The sequence below is a fragment of the Cladosporium halotolerans genome, assembly GCF_011745625.1.
Source record: "Cladosporium halotolerans strain TM138-S3 chromosome Unknown Sca5, whole genome shotgun sequence".
NCBI lineage: Eukaryota > Fungi > Ascomycota > Dothideomycetes > Cladosporiales > Cladosporiaceae > Cladosporium > Cladosporium halotolerans.
Window position 1 is genome coordinate 789,061 of NW_027191456.1, and position 17,080 is coordinate 806,140.

Below are 17,080 nucleotides of genomic sequence, written 5' to 3' on the forward strand. Positions count from 1 at the left end.
CAATTCTTAACTGCCGCGCGAACATCACTCAAAAAGCCAAGAGCGAAAAGGTCAAGAGTGGTCGTGGTATATTCGGGAGCAAAAAGAACGCGCGCTTATGACTTTCCTTTCTTCCCTCGTCTTCGCCCACGAGGAGCGGGAGCGGCAAAAAAACACTGCACAGGAAGGACTAACAACCTGCGCCGCCACTCGACCGCCAGAACAACAACACCATCGTCATCGACACTATCGAGCCGATACCCCATGCTCTCTCTCCTCCCTCACATTTCTCCTCCGACCACGACATCAAATCCCCAATCAATCCTCCAGCCCTCAACAATCCCCCCCTAACAAAAAACAATAATTCCAACCCATCTAAGCCGGCTCGTAAAACTGCCTCAGCCTCTTCTCGACGTCCGCGAACTCGTCCTTGGCCTGCTTGATGATCTTCTTCAGGCTCTCGAGGCACTTGTCCTCGTCGGGCTCGTCTTTGGAGCCGTCGGCGGACTCTTTGGCGCCCAGGTGCTGGATCTTCTCGCAGCTGTCTTTGACCTTCGTCATGCCCAGCGTCGCGCTCGAGCCCTTGAGGAAGTGGCCGAGGGAGGAGAGTTGGGCGAGGTCGCGCTTTTCGCTGGTGGGAGTAAGTAAGGGAGGAGGCGTGATGGGGGTTTTTTGCCTTTCTTCTTTTGCTGGATGTACTTACAGATTCTGGTCCATCTTTTCGAAGGTCTGCTGGGCTTGGGAGAAGAAGTCGTAGACGATGGACTTGGAGAATTCGCGCTCTTCTTCGTCGTCGTCCATTTCTAGGATCTGGTGTTACACGTGAGTTGGTTTCTGTTCAGGCATGGCAGGCATGTTCCATAGGCTAGATTTCCCACTTACCTGCTCGAAAGTGTCCGGGTCGATGTCGCCGTGGAAATCGGGCAGGCCGGAAGGGCCGGCGGAGCCATCCTCAGACTGCGGTGGTCGGATCGTGTTAGCTCATACTTTTCGCGAATTCGGGGCTTGGAGTCAAGAAAAGCTTCGTTCAAAGGTTCTACAGTCGTAGTTTCCCAAGATATTCGAGACGAGAGGGCGCCAGGCGCAAAAAGCCAGCGAGTCGCGAATTTTCTCATCTTGATCTTTGATCAGAGACGTGTTCCCCTCAACAGCTTCTCCGCGGCTCGCATTGGCTTTCTCGAGCCTGCGCCCTGACTCGCCCAGATCTCCAGCTCTTTCCTCTTTTTCTGTGAAATGCACCTACGTTGTGGGGAGAAGGGGAACGAGCAGACTGTACCTTAGCATCGGCCTGCTGCGTCGGAGGAGCCATGGTTGGACGCTGGGTTGTGTCTGCTACGAATTCTTTCTGCTTTCTCTCTTTCTTTTTAGCGGCGCGCGCACGGCGAGCTCTGTCTCGGGCTGTCTTTTTGCGACTGTTCGGCGGCGGGGGATTGCACTGGCGGTCGGTCCAGGTACCGAGAAGAGGTTGAAGCCCGATGATGTCAGACGGGGTTGTCGCGTGCGGAGTGAGGAGGAAAAGCGTTCGCCTGAGCTGAAGCTGGGCTGAGCTGAGCTGGCGGATTGCGATGGTTCGTGTCGAGCCGACGGGAGAGCGTGGTGACGGTGGTGGGTTGTTGGAGGTGGCGGGTGGCGGCGTGTAGAGACAGGTGGGAGGGTAGGGCGTTATTCAGAGGTAATCGCTTGGCGGGTCCGGGTGGGGATGAGTCGACTCGCGGTGATGTGTTTGGGTGGCAGCGGTGGTGATGCTCGGCGGGGTGGTCGGATGGCGGGCGCAGAATTCGCAGGCGATGGATGGGTGGTGGAGGGGCGGGCGCTGGCGGGGTGTGCTTTGGACTCGGGATCGCGAGCAGGGCGTCTTCCGCGCACGAGGCACTGGGGGTGAGGCTGCCGTGGCTGCCACGGCGGATTTTACGTAGCAGCTCGGGCAGGGACTCGTGCGACTGTCGGTGGTGGTGGGGATTATTGGCGGCAACGACACAGGGCGGCGCGCGACGGTGGAGCCCGAATGCTGCTGAGCTGTGCGGTATAAGGTAGCTCTCGCCTGCCGCCACGCCTGCCCGCGCACATGGCCGCCATTGCTCTCGAACCATAATGAAATAAGGACTCTGCCTGCATATTTATTGCAATCAATCTGTCGATCTGTCCTCCCTCTCCTGCCCACATGCGTTTGCCGTCGTTCGTCCGTCAAGCCATCGCTCTCCCCACCCTCGCCTGCGACGCCCAATATGCGCCGTCAGCCTCCCACGCGCGCACACTCAGCCAGCAGCGTCATATCGCATGGCTGAATCTCGCGACGTCATCCCCACCCAGAAGCGAAGCGGTGCCGGGACTGATCGCCGCCTCGTGTCGCCCTTGGCCGTGTCTAGACCTCAGCATCCCCTCACTTGCCCACGCGAAAGAGGGAAGAGAACCTCTCGCGACGGCAACGGCATCGCCCACACACAGCCGTTCCCTGAGCCTGCCCTATGCACACACCACCCCAACATCTCTCTCTCTCTCTCTCGCAGATATCTCGCGAAGAAGACAGGAAGGAAGAGAGACCCCGCAGCAGCCCATCCCATCCCCGCCGCATCCAACCGACGACACTCGCACGTCAGTCCGTCTCCACCGCGCCGCGATCATCGCCGCCGCAGGAGAACCTCGTGCCTGGCGAACCGTTCACCCAAACGTGACGCGAATCGGTGCGCGAAACCTTACCTGCGCGCCCAGCTAGGGCACACTCGCGCTTTGCCGCACTCTTCTCTCTGCGGGGAGCGGTTGAGAAACGCACACTCTGGCGCACTTCTAGAACGCGCAGTAGCTCTGGTGGTGTGGTGCGCTTGCCCGTTTCGAAGCGAGGGGCGCGTCCGAATCGGTGTCTTTGCCGGGCGTCTTGGGGCGTTTGCATCCACCTTTTGTGGGTGCATGCTTCGGATCAAGCCGATGCGTGCGCGGTCGGCTGCAAGGTGAGGGTAGGTAAGGTAGGTTTGGTGGGAGGTGTGGCGGGGTATGTAGCTCTGCGGCATGTGTATCGGCTCACTACTTGCGTGTGTTGTGGATGCGTCCGTAAAAGGCCTTACTGTCGCTCTTTACAGGTGGGCATTATTGAACGGTGGTCGCCTTTTTTATTGGTACTTACGACAACATCAGAATGTGAGGCGATGCAATGGCCGATTCAGAAATCATGTTGAAAAAAATAGAAAGATGCATGCTGTACCACAATGCCCTTATCTCGCAAACGCAAACCATACATATTTCCAGGTCAACACCTGCTTTGCTGCAAACCGTAGTGTATACATTGTGCCCTTCGCCAGCGATATCGTCCTCTTACAAGACCGCATGAAACCACACATATCCCTATAGTATGCGCCCCGCGAAGGTAGAAAAAACGTAGTCTTCTTCAGCCTTTCCTTCCCTGTCTCAACCGTCTCTTTTCCAATCATCCTCTTTGCCCGTCCCGCAGCTCGCGCCAGCGGGACATCAGAGGCTTCATCTCCTCCTCGCAGTTGCGCGCCGCATCGCGCGCGCAGCCGTGGAAGTTGGCGACGAAGTCGCCTTCCTGGTAAATGCCTGCGTGCACGAATCGTCAGCACACATCCAACAACGCATTCCGCCAGCCGCGCGAAAAAAGAAAAAGGAAAAAGGTATAAGCAAGACTCACCTTCACCACTCGACCCAGTATCCCTCGTGTAAGAGTTCAACACCCTCTGCGGCACGAGCGCCAGCTTCGCCAAGACCGTCCCGTGCCACTGCACGATGTGCTCTAGCGCGTGGCCCTCGGCCTTCTGGAAGTTGTAGCTGCGGTACAGCGGGTCGAACCAGGCGTCGAGGAAGAACTTGGCCCAGTCCGTGTTGCGGATCAGCAGGCTGCCGCCGGCCAGCCCGTCGTGGTCCTGCGCCAGCACGAAGTCCACGCGCTCGCCCTTCAGGTGCGAGAACGTCTTGATCACGCTGTCCGGCGGCACGACGGGCTTGTCGACGATCATGAGGCTCTCGAGCTTGGAGGGCGTGAGGACTTTGTCCGAGAGGGGCTCGCGCGTGTTCATGATTAGGGCCGTGGGCGTGAGGTAGAAGAGCCATTGGGTGTGAGGGTGCAGGGTCAGGGCGTGTCGGAGGGCCGGGACGGTGGCCCAGGTGGAGGGGACGTTGGGCATGAGGTCGTAGTCTTCGGTGCTGGGGAAGAAGGTCTCGTAGCCATGGCGCTGGGCGTAGTCGCGGCGGTTTTCTTTGATGTCGTTCGCGTGAGAGGGGCTTAGTGAGGGGTCGATGGGTGTGACGATGACGACCTTCGAGGTGCCGGGTGGAGGATTGCGGTCGGGTGGTGTGGGCGAGGACGGGCGGAAGAGATATATGATAAAGACGAAGAGGGCCAGGCCGCTGAGGAGGTACGGGAGGAGGTTTCGCAAAGAGCGCCGGCGGTGGAGTGTCGAGGCGCGCGCGGATGTGTATGCCTGCGGCTGTGAGGTCTTGCGCGGGTATGGAAACTGCATCATTGTAGTTCACGCCGTTGGGTACGGCGGAGATAGTGTATGCGGATTGCTTGCGCAAGAGCGCAATGTGGCCTCAAGGCGTGGGTGCCGAATGCGCAGCAGTCGCTCGGTGGTCGTGGTGTCTCGTGTCCGCTTCGTCTGGCTCGTGTTCAAGGCTCCATCTCCTCAGCCCGCGATCTCTGAATGCGATTGTCTTCCAAATGCCCCAAGTCAAGTGTCCCTGTCTGTACCTGCAGATGCGAACACACGCTCCTGGTTTCCAAGCTTTTTTCCTTCCAGTGCTGACGAGCTGAAGAGCAACAACTTCCCGAAATTAGCACTCCTCCAAGAACAGATAAGCAAACGCAGGGTGCAAGGAGAAGGTTAAGGTGCGGTCCTTGCCGCGTTGTGGATCTTCCCCAGGTTCCCACGTGCCTGCAGCTTTCTCTTGCCTCGACAATTCCATCCCAAAAGTTCGCCTGTGTCCTCTCCGTACCGAAACACTTGCCTGACTTAATCTTTATGCTGCCTTCGCTCAGGCACTCCACGCGAGTAGCACGTGCCGTCGCTCCGCACCGATGGCTTGAGCAGACCTCGCCTGGCAGTCTTCGGCTGCTCTACCGTCAGCCACGATGGGTTGAAGGAGGCCGGAGCCTTTTTTGCCAAACCTTAGGCCGTCGCCAGCAGGCGAAAGCAGACCTATCTACTAATGCTCCTCTGTCGGAATCGCACCTGGAGCCGGCCCGGAAAACGCCTGAGGGACACAAACTTCCTATAGTCTGTCCAGGATGTGGCGCACCAAGCCAAACGGTGGATGCAGAATCGGCAGGATACTATGGCGAGAAGAGACGGAAAACAATCATCGCGAAGCTGAGACGAAAAGAGGAGGATGAGGTCTTCGAGAAAGCAATTCAGAATGGCGCATTACAAGTTGAAAGGGGTGCATCCACAACAGAACAGAACCCAATCGGTCAAGAAGTCGCCCAGAGGTGCGATCGCTGCCATTTTCTTCAGCACCACGGCATGGGAAACTCAATCATCCATCCGACTATGCAGTCAATACAATCTATGATAGAAGAATCGCCGCATCGCCACAACCACATCTACCATGTTCTGGACGCCGCCGACTTTCCCATGTCTCTCATCCCGAAACTCACAGATTCCCTCGACTTACCACGCATGCGAACACAAAACCGTCGCTCAAAAAGACTCAGATATGTCCGCGGCCGTGTGGCAGAGGTTAGCTTTATCATTACCCGAAGTGACCTGCTGGCGCCGCAAAAAGAGCAGGTGGACAAGATGATGCACTACTTTCAAGAGTGCTTGCGCGACGCGCTGGGTAGATCGGGCGCAAAGGCACGCCTGGGTAACATCAGATGCGTGTCTTCGAAGAGAGGCTGGTGGACGAGGAACGTCAAGGAGGACATCTACAGGCAAGGAGGAGCAGGGTGGATGGTTGGAAAGGTCAACGTGGGCAAGAGTGCGCTGTTCGAGAGTGTCTATCCTAAAGGCAGGGGCCAGCGGAGGGTCGACGCTGAGACAAGGTTCGATGTTGATAAAACACTTACGAGCAACTCGGCGGCATGGGGAAGCGGTGAGGTTGATCCGTTCGAGGAAGCAGACCCGGATCTAAAGGAGCAAAATTCTGTCTTGAACAGCGAGGAGAACCCTGTGGAGAGCGAGCAGCTGGAGAGCGAGCAGCTGGAGAGCGAGCAGGAAGCGGTATTCAACGACGAGCAGGCACAGGAGCCCGAAGAAGACGACCTGTTCGACGAGGACGACAGTGGATCCCTCCTACCACCCGCCCAGCCCGAAACCGCATACCCAGAAATGCCCCTGGTCTCGTCACTACCGGGAACAACAGATTCGCCCATCCGTGTGCCTTTCGGTCGCGGTAAAGGCGAGCTTATCGACCTTCCCGGTATCCACCGCAGCTCGCTCGACACGCACATCAAGCCCGAGCATCGCAACGGCCTCGTCATGGAGAGCCGCGTCACCCCAGAGCAACACTCGGTCAAACCAGGCCAATCACTCCTTCTCGGAGGCGCCATCCGCATCACTCCCAAGACAGACGACCTCGTCTTCCTCATGTACCCTTTCCTCCCTCCGGCACTGAACCCGCACGTCACCGCCACCGACAAGGCAATCGCTATCCAGACCGGTGTGCATCCCGAGACGTCAGAGCCCTATTCCGGCACCGTGCCCTCCATCTCCACCGACGCAGCGAAGCAGTCCATTTCCAGCGCCGGTACCTTCAAACTCGAATGGGACGTGACGAAACGCCGCGCTGGACCCGTCACCAGCCGCTCGGACGGCAAGATGAAGTCCGAGAACCTGCCCTTCACCGTCTACGGCGCCGACTTGCTCATTGAGGGCGTCGGCTGGGTGGAGCTCGTCGCGCAGGTGCGTCGCAGGCGTGACGCGGCCGATCCGTTTGCTGAGACGCCTGGTCTGCCGGAGGTTGAAGTCTTCAGCCCTAAGGGCAAGTTCGTGGGCATCAGGCGGCCGATGAACGCGTGGCTGCTGGGTGGGCAGTTGAAGAAGCCGGTGCATGCGCAGAGGCCGAGGCCGAGGCAGACTGTTTCTTTTCAGAAGAGGAAGTCTGGGGGGAGGTGAGGTGGCCCGGACGGATTGAGGGAAGTGTACAATATATTCACGAGTTGTCATGATAGGAGCTTGTAAGATAGGAAATGTTCGATGTACAATAGCACGCTAAAAAGAAATTTATGGCCAGGCAATTGGCAATCCTCATCTATGCAACACGACAGGCGTTGCTGTTGATATCCCCACTTCCGCACCATCATCCTCAGACATCTCGTCCGGCTCCCGTTTCAAGAACGCCGCGCGCTCCTCGTCCACGAACGACATTCTCTTGCCATCGATGCTCTCGTTCGCCCCCCGTCTCCAGCCAGGCATACACACCAACATGCCGATGACAACGAGCATCCCTCCAACACCCACAATCGCCACAACAGCACTCGTCGCCCCCAGCGACCCATCATCCACCTGCTCTTCCTCGGGCTCCTCCGCACCCTTCACCAGCTCCGCCTGAGCCGCAGCCTCAGCCTCAGCCTCATCACCCACCGGCCCATGAACATACCACATTGTCTCCCCCTCCGCAACATCCACACTCACACTCGCGCCCAACTCCGCGCCATCAGCACCCAACGCAACCGCCCGTACCCACCGCTGAATCCGCTGATTCGGCTGCAGCGCATAGTGCGACTCGAACCCGTCCTTCGGCAGGTGCGCAAACGTCGTCCACACGCCCTCCGCTTCCGCACCACTTCCAGTCCGCAGCTCCCACGCCCGCACCTCCGTCGCGCCTAGCCACGAGACATAGAAGACGCCATCACGCAGCACCAGGTCCACGGGCGCGGAAGGCCACCCCGTCCAGCGGTTCTTGAACGCGCGGTACGTTTGCACGTCGCCGGAGCCGACGCTCGCGGAGGCTTCGAAGAAGGCGTCGCAGAGCGCAACGCCTTCGGGCGAGAACTCGGTGACGACGCCGTTGAAGCCGTAGCCCAGCAGGACGTTGCCGGACGGGAGCGTTTGCATGCTGCCTTGCGAGATGCTGAGGATGTCGAGGGCCGGGTGCAGGTAGGTCTGGGTTAGGGCGGCGGTGGGCGGGGACGCGGAGGTGTTGAGGGTGATTTTTGCGCCGGCGGATTTGCTGTCGATCTGCGTGAACCAGTCCGCGCGGTTGTCGAAGAAGGTGATGGCGGTGAAGTCGTCGGCCCACTGGGTGTCGTGCTGGCCGGCGAAGGTTGTCGCCGCGCCACCGGAGAGGTCTGTGAAGTTATTGTTCTTGCCGCCCAGGCGCCAGAGGATCTCGCCGGTCGTGCCGGACACGCACATGATGCTGCGCGTGAAGCGGCCGGAGACGAGGTAGTTGCCCGCGGGGTCTTTGTCCACGGTGTTAATGTGGTAGAAGTCCCAGGGCCGGCCTTTCATGCCGTCGGCTTGCTCGTTGATGTCCAGGTATGCTTCCTCCCACGCGACGTGCTCTGAGGCACGCCATTGGAAAATGGCTTCGCCGGTTTCGAGATCGATCTCTTGGAATAGCGAGTCCCAGATTTCGCCTTGGACCAGGTCGGGGTTGAGGCGGGAGAGATCGGCTTCAATTATTTCGTAGATGGTGATGAGCGCGGTGTTGTCCGGCGTGATGCGGAAGTCGTGCAGGTCTGCGTCCAGGTTGTTTGCGGCGTCTATCTTCTTGAATTCGTCGTAGTGTTCGTCCAGCATGTAATAACTTCCTGCGCCGTGGCCACCAACAGAATCGTCTCCGGCCCAATAGGTGATGTATGGTTTGCCTCTGTATTCCTGCACCTGTAGGTTGTATACTTCGCCAATGCGGTGGTCTACGGTCCAAATGAGTGATCCAGTAGCATCCAAGACGTATGGCCTGGATTCAGCGACGTTGCCGCGTAGGGAGACGAACAGGAGAGATCCATCGTCGCAATTGGTGAACGGTTTCATGAAATTCGGTCGCGGTGCCTCGATGCCATCCCTGCTGAAGAAGGTTTGATGCGGGTAGGAGCCGTAGTCGCCGTGGTTGTAGTGTCCATCGTTGACGAAGGCCTGTTGATCAGCCAGACAGATAGCCAACCAGCTGAAAGCTACTAAACAAACGAAAAATAGAGAGTACATTATAGGAAATACGAGCGAAAGGCAAAAAGCAGAAAGAAGGCGGATCACGCCATCATGAATGAACAAACCTGGCAGGGTCCCTTTTGGAATGCCTACAAGGAGCGCTCAGGGAGCGATACCGCGCAGGGCCACGCATCACAATCTTGCCGAACCCACGTCCACGCGGCAGCGCACAGCGTCGCGCGAGCCATGTCGACGCTACGACGACCCTTTGGTGTGTCGGTCCGCAAGGGCAAAGGCGACCAGGCCGATTTAGGGTGTGTCGCGTGCCTGCACAGATGCGTACGCGTGTGCGCCGAAGGAGCCGACTCCACTGCGGTCGTGGCCGGCGAATCAGAGGCGGCTGGAGATGGGGGCTTTGGAGACGCCGGGTGCACCACTCTGGAGTTCACCCTCACACTCCTTCAGCCCAGCCGGCAAAAACAGTCTTGGGGGGCTGGAGGAGAGATATCGGACACGCCCGGGCGCTTGAGATGCCTCCACTGGGGAAATCAGTATTGATTGCGCGCCTGTATCTTGACGTAGTACCAAGGCGCATGTGAGCTATGCACTCTTCGGCGAGCTATCCATCCGTGCCATTTTCTCTAGGGCTGAGGTCAGAAGGGCCGTCGAATACGTCTCTCTCCTGCACCTCTCGGCTCCATCGGCCGCGTATGTCTTCAGCCCTGAACCCGCCCTGAACTCGCACCTCAAGCCAAGGAGCCTCCCATACGCTGGTCCCACCTCACACTGTCGAAGAACAAGCCTGCCATCCATGCGAAGCCCGCTACGACTTGTGGTCAAAGAAAAACAAAAGCCTGTTATCCTTGCGAACCATCGTTCTGAGCTGCTGGGATCCGGTTTCGTGATCCATGAGGGGAAATGCTTCATCCCGGTGAAGCATTCATCCTCAGCCCTTGAAGCTCGACTCCATCTGCTCTCCATGGCGTCTCTCCATGCTACCTCTGACCATTGCCACATACATCATCGCCTCGATTTTCAACCCCTCACGCCTTCTGACTAGCTCTGACCGTTCCTCGGAACCTAACACCTTGAAGTCGCGGGCGGCCCTTAACATGCGGTCGACGAGCGTCGTTTCAAGCCGCAGCTTGCTGAGGCGGCTGGCGGCGTGGCTCGCTTGGTCCATGCTATGAAGAAGGTCAGCCACAGTACGCGTGGGTGTTCATTCTCGGGCAACGTACCACTGGTAGATGACATAGTCATCAATCTTCTCTAAGGCCACGAGTCTCTCGACGGTCTGCCAGCCTGCCGGCCCCAGCGCGACGGTGTCCAGCCCTTGGTGATAATTCTTCAGCTCCTCTTGGGTCCAGTTCGCTGATCTCGGGGCTTTACGCCTCTCAGCGACGCGATCGATGAAGTCGACTGAGTCTTTGATCTTCTTGCGCCTCTCGTCGGAGGTCTTGCGGTCGTTCTCCGGGCGTGCGCACAGGCGACAAGTGCAGGTAAAGTTCCAGCGGAACGACAGGGCCTCTTGCCTCGCCGCTGTTGTGTCGAGCGCGTCAACGTAGTTGACCAGTATTTCTTCGCCGGCCGCGATATCCTTGGTCGCCACGACCTGGCACCACTGCAACCTCAGTCAGCCCTGCGCTCTCGCCCTCAATGGTAAGTTCAACTCACATATTCCCCATCCTCCAGCCTGCCCACCGTCCGCACGGCATTTGGCGCACACGAGTGGTTAAACCTCGCCGCCTCCTCGAAGACCGCCACCCACTCCCTCGGCCCCTTCCCTCTTTCGGCGACCCCGTTCAAAATCAGCACCTCCCTCAACCTCTCCGCCACCGCCCGATCCTCCCCCTGTAACCCGTCCTCGTCCACCACCATCCCCTCCCCGCCCTGCAGGGCCAACAAGCGGTTGACAAACCGCACCATCTCGCCGTCGTCTTCCGTCGCCGCGCCCCCCAGCGCCCGGGCCACCATACTGCGCGCGCTCCCGGACCCCAGCAGCGCCGCGCGCAACTCCACGGCCCAGAGCGCGCGCTCATCCGCGATCGTGGCGCCCTTCTCGATGGGCGCGAGCGCGAAGATGCCCTGGCCGTGGAGGGCCGAGGCACTCACGGCGACGGTGGAGGCGAGAGACATGCTGGCGGGCGGGTGTCTTCTCGGCGTCTTTTGTGCTGCTGTCTGGTGTTGTGTGTTTTGAGAACGGAGCGTGGGCCGGCGAGAGTGTCTGTGAGGTGGCGTTAGCGGATTTGTTCGTGGCGCGAAACGATCGGTGGAGGGCGCATTTACGTGGTCAGGTTGTCTTGCGGTGGGAGGGAGGGAGGAGGGAGCTGCGCTGGGAAGATATAGAGGGAGGCGCTGGCGCTGGCACTGGCATGTGACAGCGCAGAAGCCTAAGATTGTTTGGGCAGTGAAAGAGGGAGGTGAAATTGGTTTCAGGTGAAAGAAGTCGATCTTCTTAGGTTGCTTTCTAGCGTGTGACACATTTTGTAGTACGGGCGTGGATGGTATTACCTCCTGTGTGCAGTCACGATAGGCAGTGGAAGCCTTTGCCTCTCAGGATGGTTACGCGAAGTTAAAAACGCTTGCGAAAGGTATCACCTCAAGTTTGGCCAGCATACGTCCAGAAACCCAACAATGCGTCACCACTTCCAAGCAAACTCCGCAGGCCAAAGTCTGGACGCGGAGGAGACGAACTCCAACCTCCACCTTCATCCCTGAACCACATCCCTCAAGACGACGGCGGCGGCCCCTCAAACCACCTCCCAAACCACCCCACCGCCTGCGCCTCCGCCCTCTTCCCCCTCTCCGCCTCCTCCAAGTCCTCCTCATCCGCCCTAACCGCAAACCCATGATGCGCCCCCTCGTACATCACAAACTCATGCTCGACGCCCTCCTCGCGCGTCTTCGCCGTCTTGCCCTCCAGCACTTTCCGCGTGGCCGCCGCGTCCTCCGCGCTCATCTGCTGATCGATCTCCGCCGCCGCGCACGAGAGCGGGAGGACGACTTTCTCGATGTCGCCGGGGTACTTGAGCATCGAGGGGTGCGCGATGAAGCCGCAGTCGAGCAGGCGGCGGCCGGCGTCGGTGCGAGTGGAGTCCCAGCAGAGCTCGACGACGTACTTCCCGCCCCAGCAGAAGCCCGCGGCGCCTATGGGAAGCGGGTTTGCGGCGCGGAGGGATTGGAAGAAGGAGAGGATCTTGGGGCGCGCGACGGCTTCGCGGCAGTAGATGAGGAAGGGGACGAAGTAGCGCGCGAGATAGAGCGCGTGGCTGATTTTGTAGAGCTGGTTCCAGAAGCCGGTCGCTGAGAGGGCCTTGAAGCTGATCATTACGTCGGCGGGCATGACAAAACCTGGAGGGTGAGTTTGTTAGTGGGAAGGGGATAAGTTTTGGTGTTTTGTGCTGGGTTACCGTTCATGAAGTCCGGGAGGATCTGGGAGCTGGTCAGCGGCTTGATCAGATCCATTGTTCGACCGGACATCTGTACTCACCACGCGAAAGTTGCCGTTTTTCGCGTACTCGTCGGCCAGGATGCGGTTGTTCGGCAGCTCCCATCCAAAAGCATCCGGAATGATGACGACGACGCCTTTCGGTGAGTCCGTCGGAGGCTCGGCGATGTAGCAATCGAGGCCGTGAAGCTTGTCAACACGGCCTTGCGGCGTCCCTGTATGGAGCGAGCCCGTCGCGCAGCATTGTTTCAAGCTCATTGTCACTGGAGGGAGGTTTGTGTTCTGAGGGAGGCTGCTCGTATATGAAAGGGAGCGTAGGTGGTGGTAGGAAGCAGTTGATGACAGTACGGCTGAAAGCTTTCGAGGATCATCAGTTCATGCAGGCAGCCTTGCCACACGCGGCACTCGCTTACTGCTGCTGGTTACTTGTATATGTATGTATCAGGCTCCGATGTCGTTACGACGCATCTACAGCTCCCGGATATTGTAGCTCTAAACGCCGGCTGCGAGCCGGCCAATGATTGCTCCGCGCGAAGTCGGCAATCGTTTGATGCTTTTGATGACCTTCTAAGTTCCGAGTAACGCCTCACTCGAGGCCAAGCGGCCTCGTACGATCTCCCACGCGCATTTTGAGACGAATAGTCAAGTGAGGCTGGCCAAGAACTGAGGTGAAGATAGAGCCCACTGCGTCCGCGCGGGCCGGCCAAAGTTTGGGCAGCCAGAGCCAGCCAGCAGGCGAAGGGACCCCAGTCACACGCGACCATCGAACGACGGCTTTGCAAATTTGTCCGTCGATGAGGTGAGGCCAGTCAACCACTTGTAAACTCCATTCGATCGTTTACCGATATCGTAAAAATGGTAGGCCCATGTCCAAATATAATGGACAAGTTGCGATTGTATTATTTCTGTACTAACATTGCCATGCAGGTGCACGCCGACTCGTCCAACTTCGCCGCGGGCGTTGGCAAGAAAGAAGCATACGAGCAAGTCATCGAGCAGGCGACCGCCTTGTTCGACGGTCAACGAAACTGGGTATGCATTCCAAAAAATAAAAAAATAATAAAACAAGAACAGTCATCCCCAGAAAACAAGATAAAACCATCCCCCAGAACAAACATTATACACAAACTACTTGTCAAAAGCTAACCATCCCGCCACAAACAGGTCTGGTACGCCTCCTGAAAAACCCCCTCTCCGAACTTCCCTCAAACCCCAACAATACTAACCCACCACCCTCCCAAAAAGCAACACCTCCAACACCGCCTCCCTCCTCTGGCACGCCCTCCACGCGCTCCCCCGCCCCAGCTCCGCCGTCAACTGGGCCGGCTTCTACGTCCTCGACCCCAGCGCCTCCTCCACCGGCAAGCAACAACTCATCCTCGGCCCCTTCCAAGGCAAAGTCGCCTGCCAAACGATCGCCTTCGGCCGCGGCGTCTGCGGCGCCGCCGCCGCGAGCGGGCGCACGCAGCTCGTGCCGGACGTGGAGCTGTTCCCGGGGCACATAGCGTGCGATGGGGAGAGCAGGAGCGAGGTCGTCGTTCCGATTTTAGTGGAAGGCAAAGTAAGTGTGGGCGCTCTCTTGTGTCGTTCGGGGTTGAGTTTTTTCGCACGCTTCGGTGATGGAGTAGCTTTCGCGTTCGAGGGGGAAGAGCCGAGCTGACTTTTTCTTTCCTTGGATAGGTCGTGGCGATTATTGATATCGACTGCGCGGAGCCGGACGGGTTCGACGAGGTGGATAGGGAGTATTTGGAGCGGTTGGCGGGGATTCTGGGCGAGGGGTGCGATTGGTAGGGTGAGGCGTGTGAGCTGCACGGGTAAAGAAAGGAAGGGCAATGGAGTCGATGGCATGACAACTTTGCCGGCGCATTTCTTGGGCGCTTTTGTCTGACTCGGAATCACGGGAAGTGAAACGATGTAATGAAGATGAAGTGTGATGGAAAGCCACAGTCAATCGCTGTGTGGACATTTTCATTCTCGTGCTCTAGAGCAGGTCGGAGATTTCTCCAACACTCAAAAAGTCTTTGACAGGCATCATGAGATAGAAGGCCTCCTCCGAGTCTATGTATCGAAAGAGCCCAACTACGCCACCTCCAGCTTTCCTCTTCCGCCGCAATCTATTCCTAATCTAGAAAAGGATGAATGTCTCCGAAAGTCAGGAGAAAGAGCGGAAATGCGAGGCTGGTATCCTCGAGTGATGAAAAGAAGAGAAGTAAAGATGTAACGAAGAAAAAGGTACAGCGAGCGGTTATCCGTCGACCCTATCGCGCGCCTGGGTTCGCGAGTTTGTGTCATCGATTCAAAAAGATGCGTCAAACGAAGAAACGAGAAGGGGATATTTCGTATGCGTGGGTGAGGCGGTATAAACCCGTCGCCTCCCTGTGACCAAACAAAAAAAGAGCAACTGCCTGAAAATGCAAGTCGAGGGTGATAAGTATGCCCGTGGTGTAAACGCCGGGACATGCCGGTCCAGTGTGTTCGTGCGGCCTCGCGCGCGGGACGAGTCTTTGTTTGGCTCTGCGAGGGTCGCTTTCTTTTTGCTTGGCATGTCGAATCCAACGCCTTCGCTTTGTAAATCAGATGGGAGGAAATGCTTTTGCGATCCAAGGGTGCAGATTGAGAGGTGCGAAAGGAATAGGCCGTGGGATGGTCGCGTCGGTTGGGTGGGTTTGTCCAGGTACAACGACGGCGCTCATCGGCTCGTCGGCCTCGGTCCATTGTTCGCCTGGCTTGACCTTGTGCTGTTCCGACGATTCTCCTCACGTATCAGCCTCTCGACTAAGTCGTTTGGCTCTCCATTGCCCGTCTGCCTCGCGCCCGCGACGAGGTAGCCGTCCTGCTGCTCGAGCTCCAGCGGCGTGACAGGACCGGGGCTGCCTAGCGGGGCCAACCGAGGGCTCACGGGCTTCTCGTCCGCCTTGCCATTGGATCTGGCGGCTGTGGCGACGGTTTGGTGATGGTACATGAGCAGGTGCTTTTGCGCGTCCGAGTACATGCGTTGGTGGGCGCGCGGCGAGACGGGCGGGTTGGCGATTCCCTCGTCGGGCGTGGCTTGCATGCTGCTGTGGGCTGAGGGGTAGTTGGCGGGGTGGAATCGGGGAAGCGAAGGCAGCTTCAGAGAGTGGGTGTTGGCTCGACGGGAGCCATTGCCTTGTCTTGGGTTGATGGTGCGAGGCGAGGGTGGCTGCAAGGTATCGAACCGCGAAGGCTCGTAGCGGGGCGATAGAGGTGAGGTGGGACGCATGGCGGGTGAGGACCGGGGCGAGGGCATCCTCGACGTGGAGGCTGAACGGAGAGGCGAGCGACCCGGGGACAGGCCTCGTGAGGGAGCCACCTTGGGGAGGAGGGTGGGTGAGGGCGGCGGTAGTTGAGGAATGGTGGGCGACGTTGGCTGTGGTTGTCGGATTGTCGTGGGAGGAGTGAAATTCAGGCGGTGGCCAAGGGACGCAAATAGCAGTTGTGGAGGAAGTGGATGTCAAGGCCGTTCTGCGGGCGTGGGGCGAGCCGAGTTTTTGATAGATGCCGGCCGAGAGGAGTGGAGGATCGAGGGGCTATACTGCGGCAGTGGAAGGGACGTTGGCGGGGTGGAAGCTAAGCAGCAGGCACGGGGGTGGCGACAGAGGCGGCGCGGTGGGAGCGGTAGTTAGGCGACGGCTAGTGGTGACGGCGCGCGAGGTGGTGATGGAGATGGGCAAGGGAGCAGCAGCAGGTGCAATAGCATAACTAATAAGTTGGCTAACGGGCGGGCAGGTGGGGTGTGAATATGACACGCGAGCTGGGCTGCCGGGGCGGGCGGGCGTAGGCCAAGCAGGGCAGGCGGGCAGTGAACATTAGTGATGCAGGCGCTCGAGGCAGCGAGCCCGACAGAGGGCAGACTACTGCGACTGGGCGTCTGGGTCGAGTGCGGCGTGCGCCATTCGCCTGATCAGTCAATCATCAGTCGGAGCGCGCGGGCTCGTCAGGATCCGCGGAATCACGCAGCATCGACGCTTGCCCGAGCCACGACCGCCGCCGGCATTCGTCCACCCACCAGTGCCACTCTGCTGCCACGCTCGAGCCGCCGGTACGAGCCTATTCTTGCCGTGCCCTGCACCCGCGCGGCGGCGGAGTCTCGTGCGAATGATTATCCAATACTAGTACTGTAATGCTCATGGGTAGCTGCGGCGCTGGGCGCTGCTCCACGCCGCGTCTCGTCTCATCTGACGTGCGATCATCGACACGATCGCACCCGGCTCCGCCTGAGACCTCTCGACGACGTTGTTTGGCGCCGCCTCTGCTGTCTCACGCAGACCCTGACGACGCAGGTCTGCAGCGCACCAGCTGTAGCCGGCCAATTGCACCGCCGTGCCTGTCGCCGCATGGCGCCATGTGACACTACTGCGAATGAGATGCGCCGGCCTGCCGTGGAGGCTGCTGCCCTGCCCTGCCTGCTCGTCCGGCTGCTCCTACGCGAGGGAGGCGTGCTCGCGGCGTGCTCACGGCGTGCACAACTCCTGCGCTGGGCGTCCATCCGGCGGCGCGGCAGCGCATCAGCGTGTGCAAATGGAATGCATCCGCTCACGTCGCGGCAGCCTTCGCGCCTTTCGTCACAGACGCCACAAGCGGCCTCCCGCTC

The 17,080-nt window shown here is 59.0% G+C and overlaps 8 protein-coding genes across 8 annotated transcripts; 2 read left to right on the forward strand and 6 right to left on the reverse strand.

Moving 5' to 3' along the window:
* Positions 1 to 51: 51 nt before the first annotated feature.
* Positions 52 to 2,220, reverse strand: WHR41_02189 (uncharacterized protein). The gene is made up of 4 exons (XM_069370795.1): positions 1,256 to 2,220; positions 862 to 936; positions 683 to 789; positions 52 to 610 (listed from the first exon to the last, which is right to left on the reverse strand). Exons 1-4 carry the CDS (start codon positions 1,286 to 1,288, stop codon positions 355 to 357), a joined length of 471 nt encoding a protein of 156 aa, XP_069232217.1. The 5' UTR covers positions 1,289 to 2,220; the 3' UTR covers positions 52 to 354.
* Positions 2,221 to 3,155: 935 nt separating this feature from the next.
* On the reverse strand, positions 3,156 to 4,805 carry WHR41_02190 (uncharacterized protein). Its single transcript, XM_069370796.1, has 2 exons — positions 3,620 to 4,805; positions 3,156 to 3,528 (listed from the first exon to the last, which is right to left on the reverse strand). Exons 1-2 carry the CDS (start codon positions 4,449 to 4,451, stop codon positions 3,398 to 3,400), a joined length of 963 nt encoding a protein of 320 aa, XP_069232155.1. The 5' UTR covers positions 4,452 to 4,805; the 3' UTR covers positions 3,156 to 3,397.
* Positions 4,806 to 5,477: 672 nt separating this feature from the next.
* WHR41_02191 (uncharacterized protein) lies at positions 5,478 to 7,043 on the forward strand (the record flags this gene model as incomplete). Its single annotated transcript, XM_069370797.1, has 1 exon — positions 5,478 to 7,043. The coding sequence occupies one exon, from the start codon at positions 5,478 to 5,480 to the stop codon at positions 7,041 to 7,043; it is 1,566 nt and encodes a 521-aa protein (XP_069232286.1).
* Positions 7,044 to 7,175: 132 nt separating this feature from the next.
* WHR41_02192 (uncharacterized protein) lies at positions 7,176 to 9,077 on the reverse strand (the record flags this gene model as incomplete). The annotated part of the gene is made up of 1 exon (XM_069370798.1): positions 7,176 to 9,077. One exon carries the CDS (start codon positions 9,075 to 9,077, stop codon positions 7,176 to 7,178), a length of 1,902 nt encoding a protein of 633 aa, XP_069232153.1.
* An 889-nt stretch (positions 9,078 to 9,966) lies between these two features.
* Positions 9,967 to 11,156, reverse strand: WHR41_02193 (uncharacterized protein; the record flags this gene model as incomplete). Its single annotated transcript, XM_069370799.1, has 3 exons — positions 9,967 to 10,204; positions 10,259 to 10,641; positions 10,695 to 11,156. The coding sequence occupies 3 exons, from the start codon at positions 11,154 to 11,156 to the stop codon at positions 9,967 to 9,969; spliced, it is 1,083 nt and encodes a 360-aa protein (XP_069232154.1).
* A 592-nt stretch (positions 11,157 to 11,748) lies between these two features.
* On the reverse strand, positions 11,749 to 13,118 carry WHR41_02194 (uncharacterized protein; the record flags this gene model as incomplete). Its single annotated transcript, XM_069370800.1, has 4 exons — positions 12,882 to 13,118; positions 12,511 to 12,825; positions 12,431 to 12,452; positions 11,749 to 12,371 (listed from the first exon to the last, which is right to left on the reverse strand). The coding sequence occupies exons 2-4, from the start codon at positions 12,724 to 12,726 to the stop codon at positions 11,749 to 11,751; spliced, it is 861 nt and encodes a 286-aa protein (XP_069232289.1). The 5' UTR covers positions 12,727 to 12,825; positions 12,882 to 13,118.
* Positions 13,119 to 13,389: 271 nt separating this feature from the next.
* WHR41_02195 (uncharacterized protein) lies at positions 13,390 to 14,550 on the forward strand (the record flags this gene model as incomplete). The annotated part of the gene is made up of 3 exons (XM_069370801.1): positions 13,390 to 13,541; positions 13,714 to 14,029; positions 14,149 to 14,550. 3 exons carry the CDS (start codon positions 13,390 to 13,392, stop codon positions 14,257 to 14,259), a joined length of 579 nt encoding a protein of 192 aa, XP_069232290.1. The 3' UTR covers positions 14,260 to 14,550.
* A 607-nt stretch (positions 14,551 to 15,157) lies between these two features.
* WHR41_02196 (uncharacterized protein) lies at positions 15,158 to 15,736 on the reverse strand (the record flags this gene model as incomplete). Its single annotated transcript, XM_069370802.1, has 1 exon — positions 15,158 to 15,736. The coding sequence occupies one exon, from the start codon at positions 15,734 to 15,736 to the stop codon at positions 15,158 to 15,160; it is 579 nt and encodes a 192-aa protein (XP_069232287.1).
* Positions 15,737 to 17,080: the final 1,344 nt, after the last annotated feature.

What these genes read in the sequence shown, in the direction of transcription:
- WHR41_02190 (XM_069370796.1), bottom strand. Translation starts at nt 4,451, where the DNA reads ATGATGCAGTTTCCATACCCGCGCAAGACCTCACAGCCGCAGGCATAC. An exon ending in TACTGGGTCGAGTGGTGAAG is followed by an intron (nt 3,529 to 3,619) that starts GTGAGTCTTGCT and finishes TCGTGCACGCAG; the next exon opens with GCATTTACCAGGAAGGCGAC.
- WHR41_02189 (XM_069370795.1), bottom strand. Translation starts at nt 1,288, where the DNA reads ATGGCTCCTCCGACGCAGCAGGCCGATGCTAAG. An exon ending in CGCAGCAGGCCGATGCTAAG is followed by an intron (nt 937 to 1,255) that starts GTACAGTCTGCT and finishes CGACCACCGCAG; the next exon opens with TCTGAGGATGGCTCCGCCGG. An exon ending in GAAAAGATGGACCAGAATCT is followed by an intron (nt 611 to 682) that starts GTAAGTACATCC and finishes TACTCCCACCAG; the next exon opens with CGAAAAGCGCGACCTCGCCC.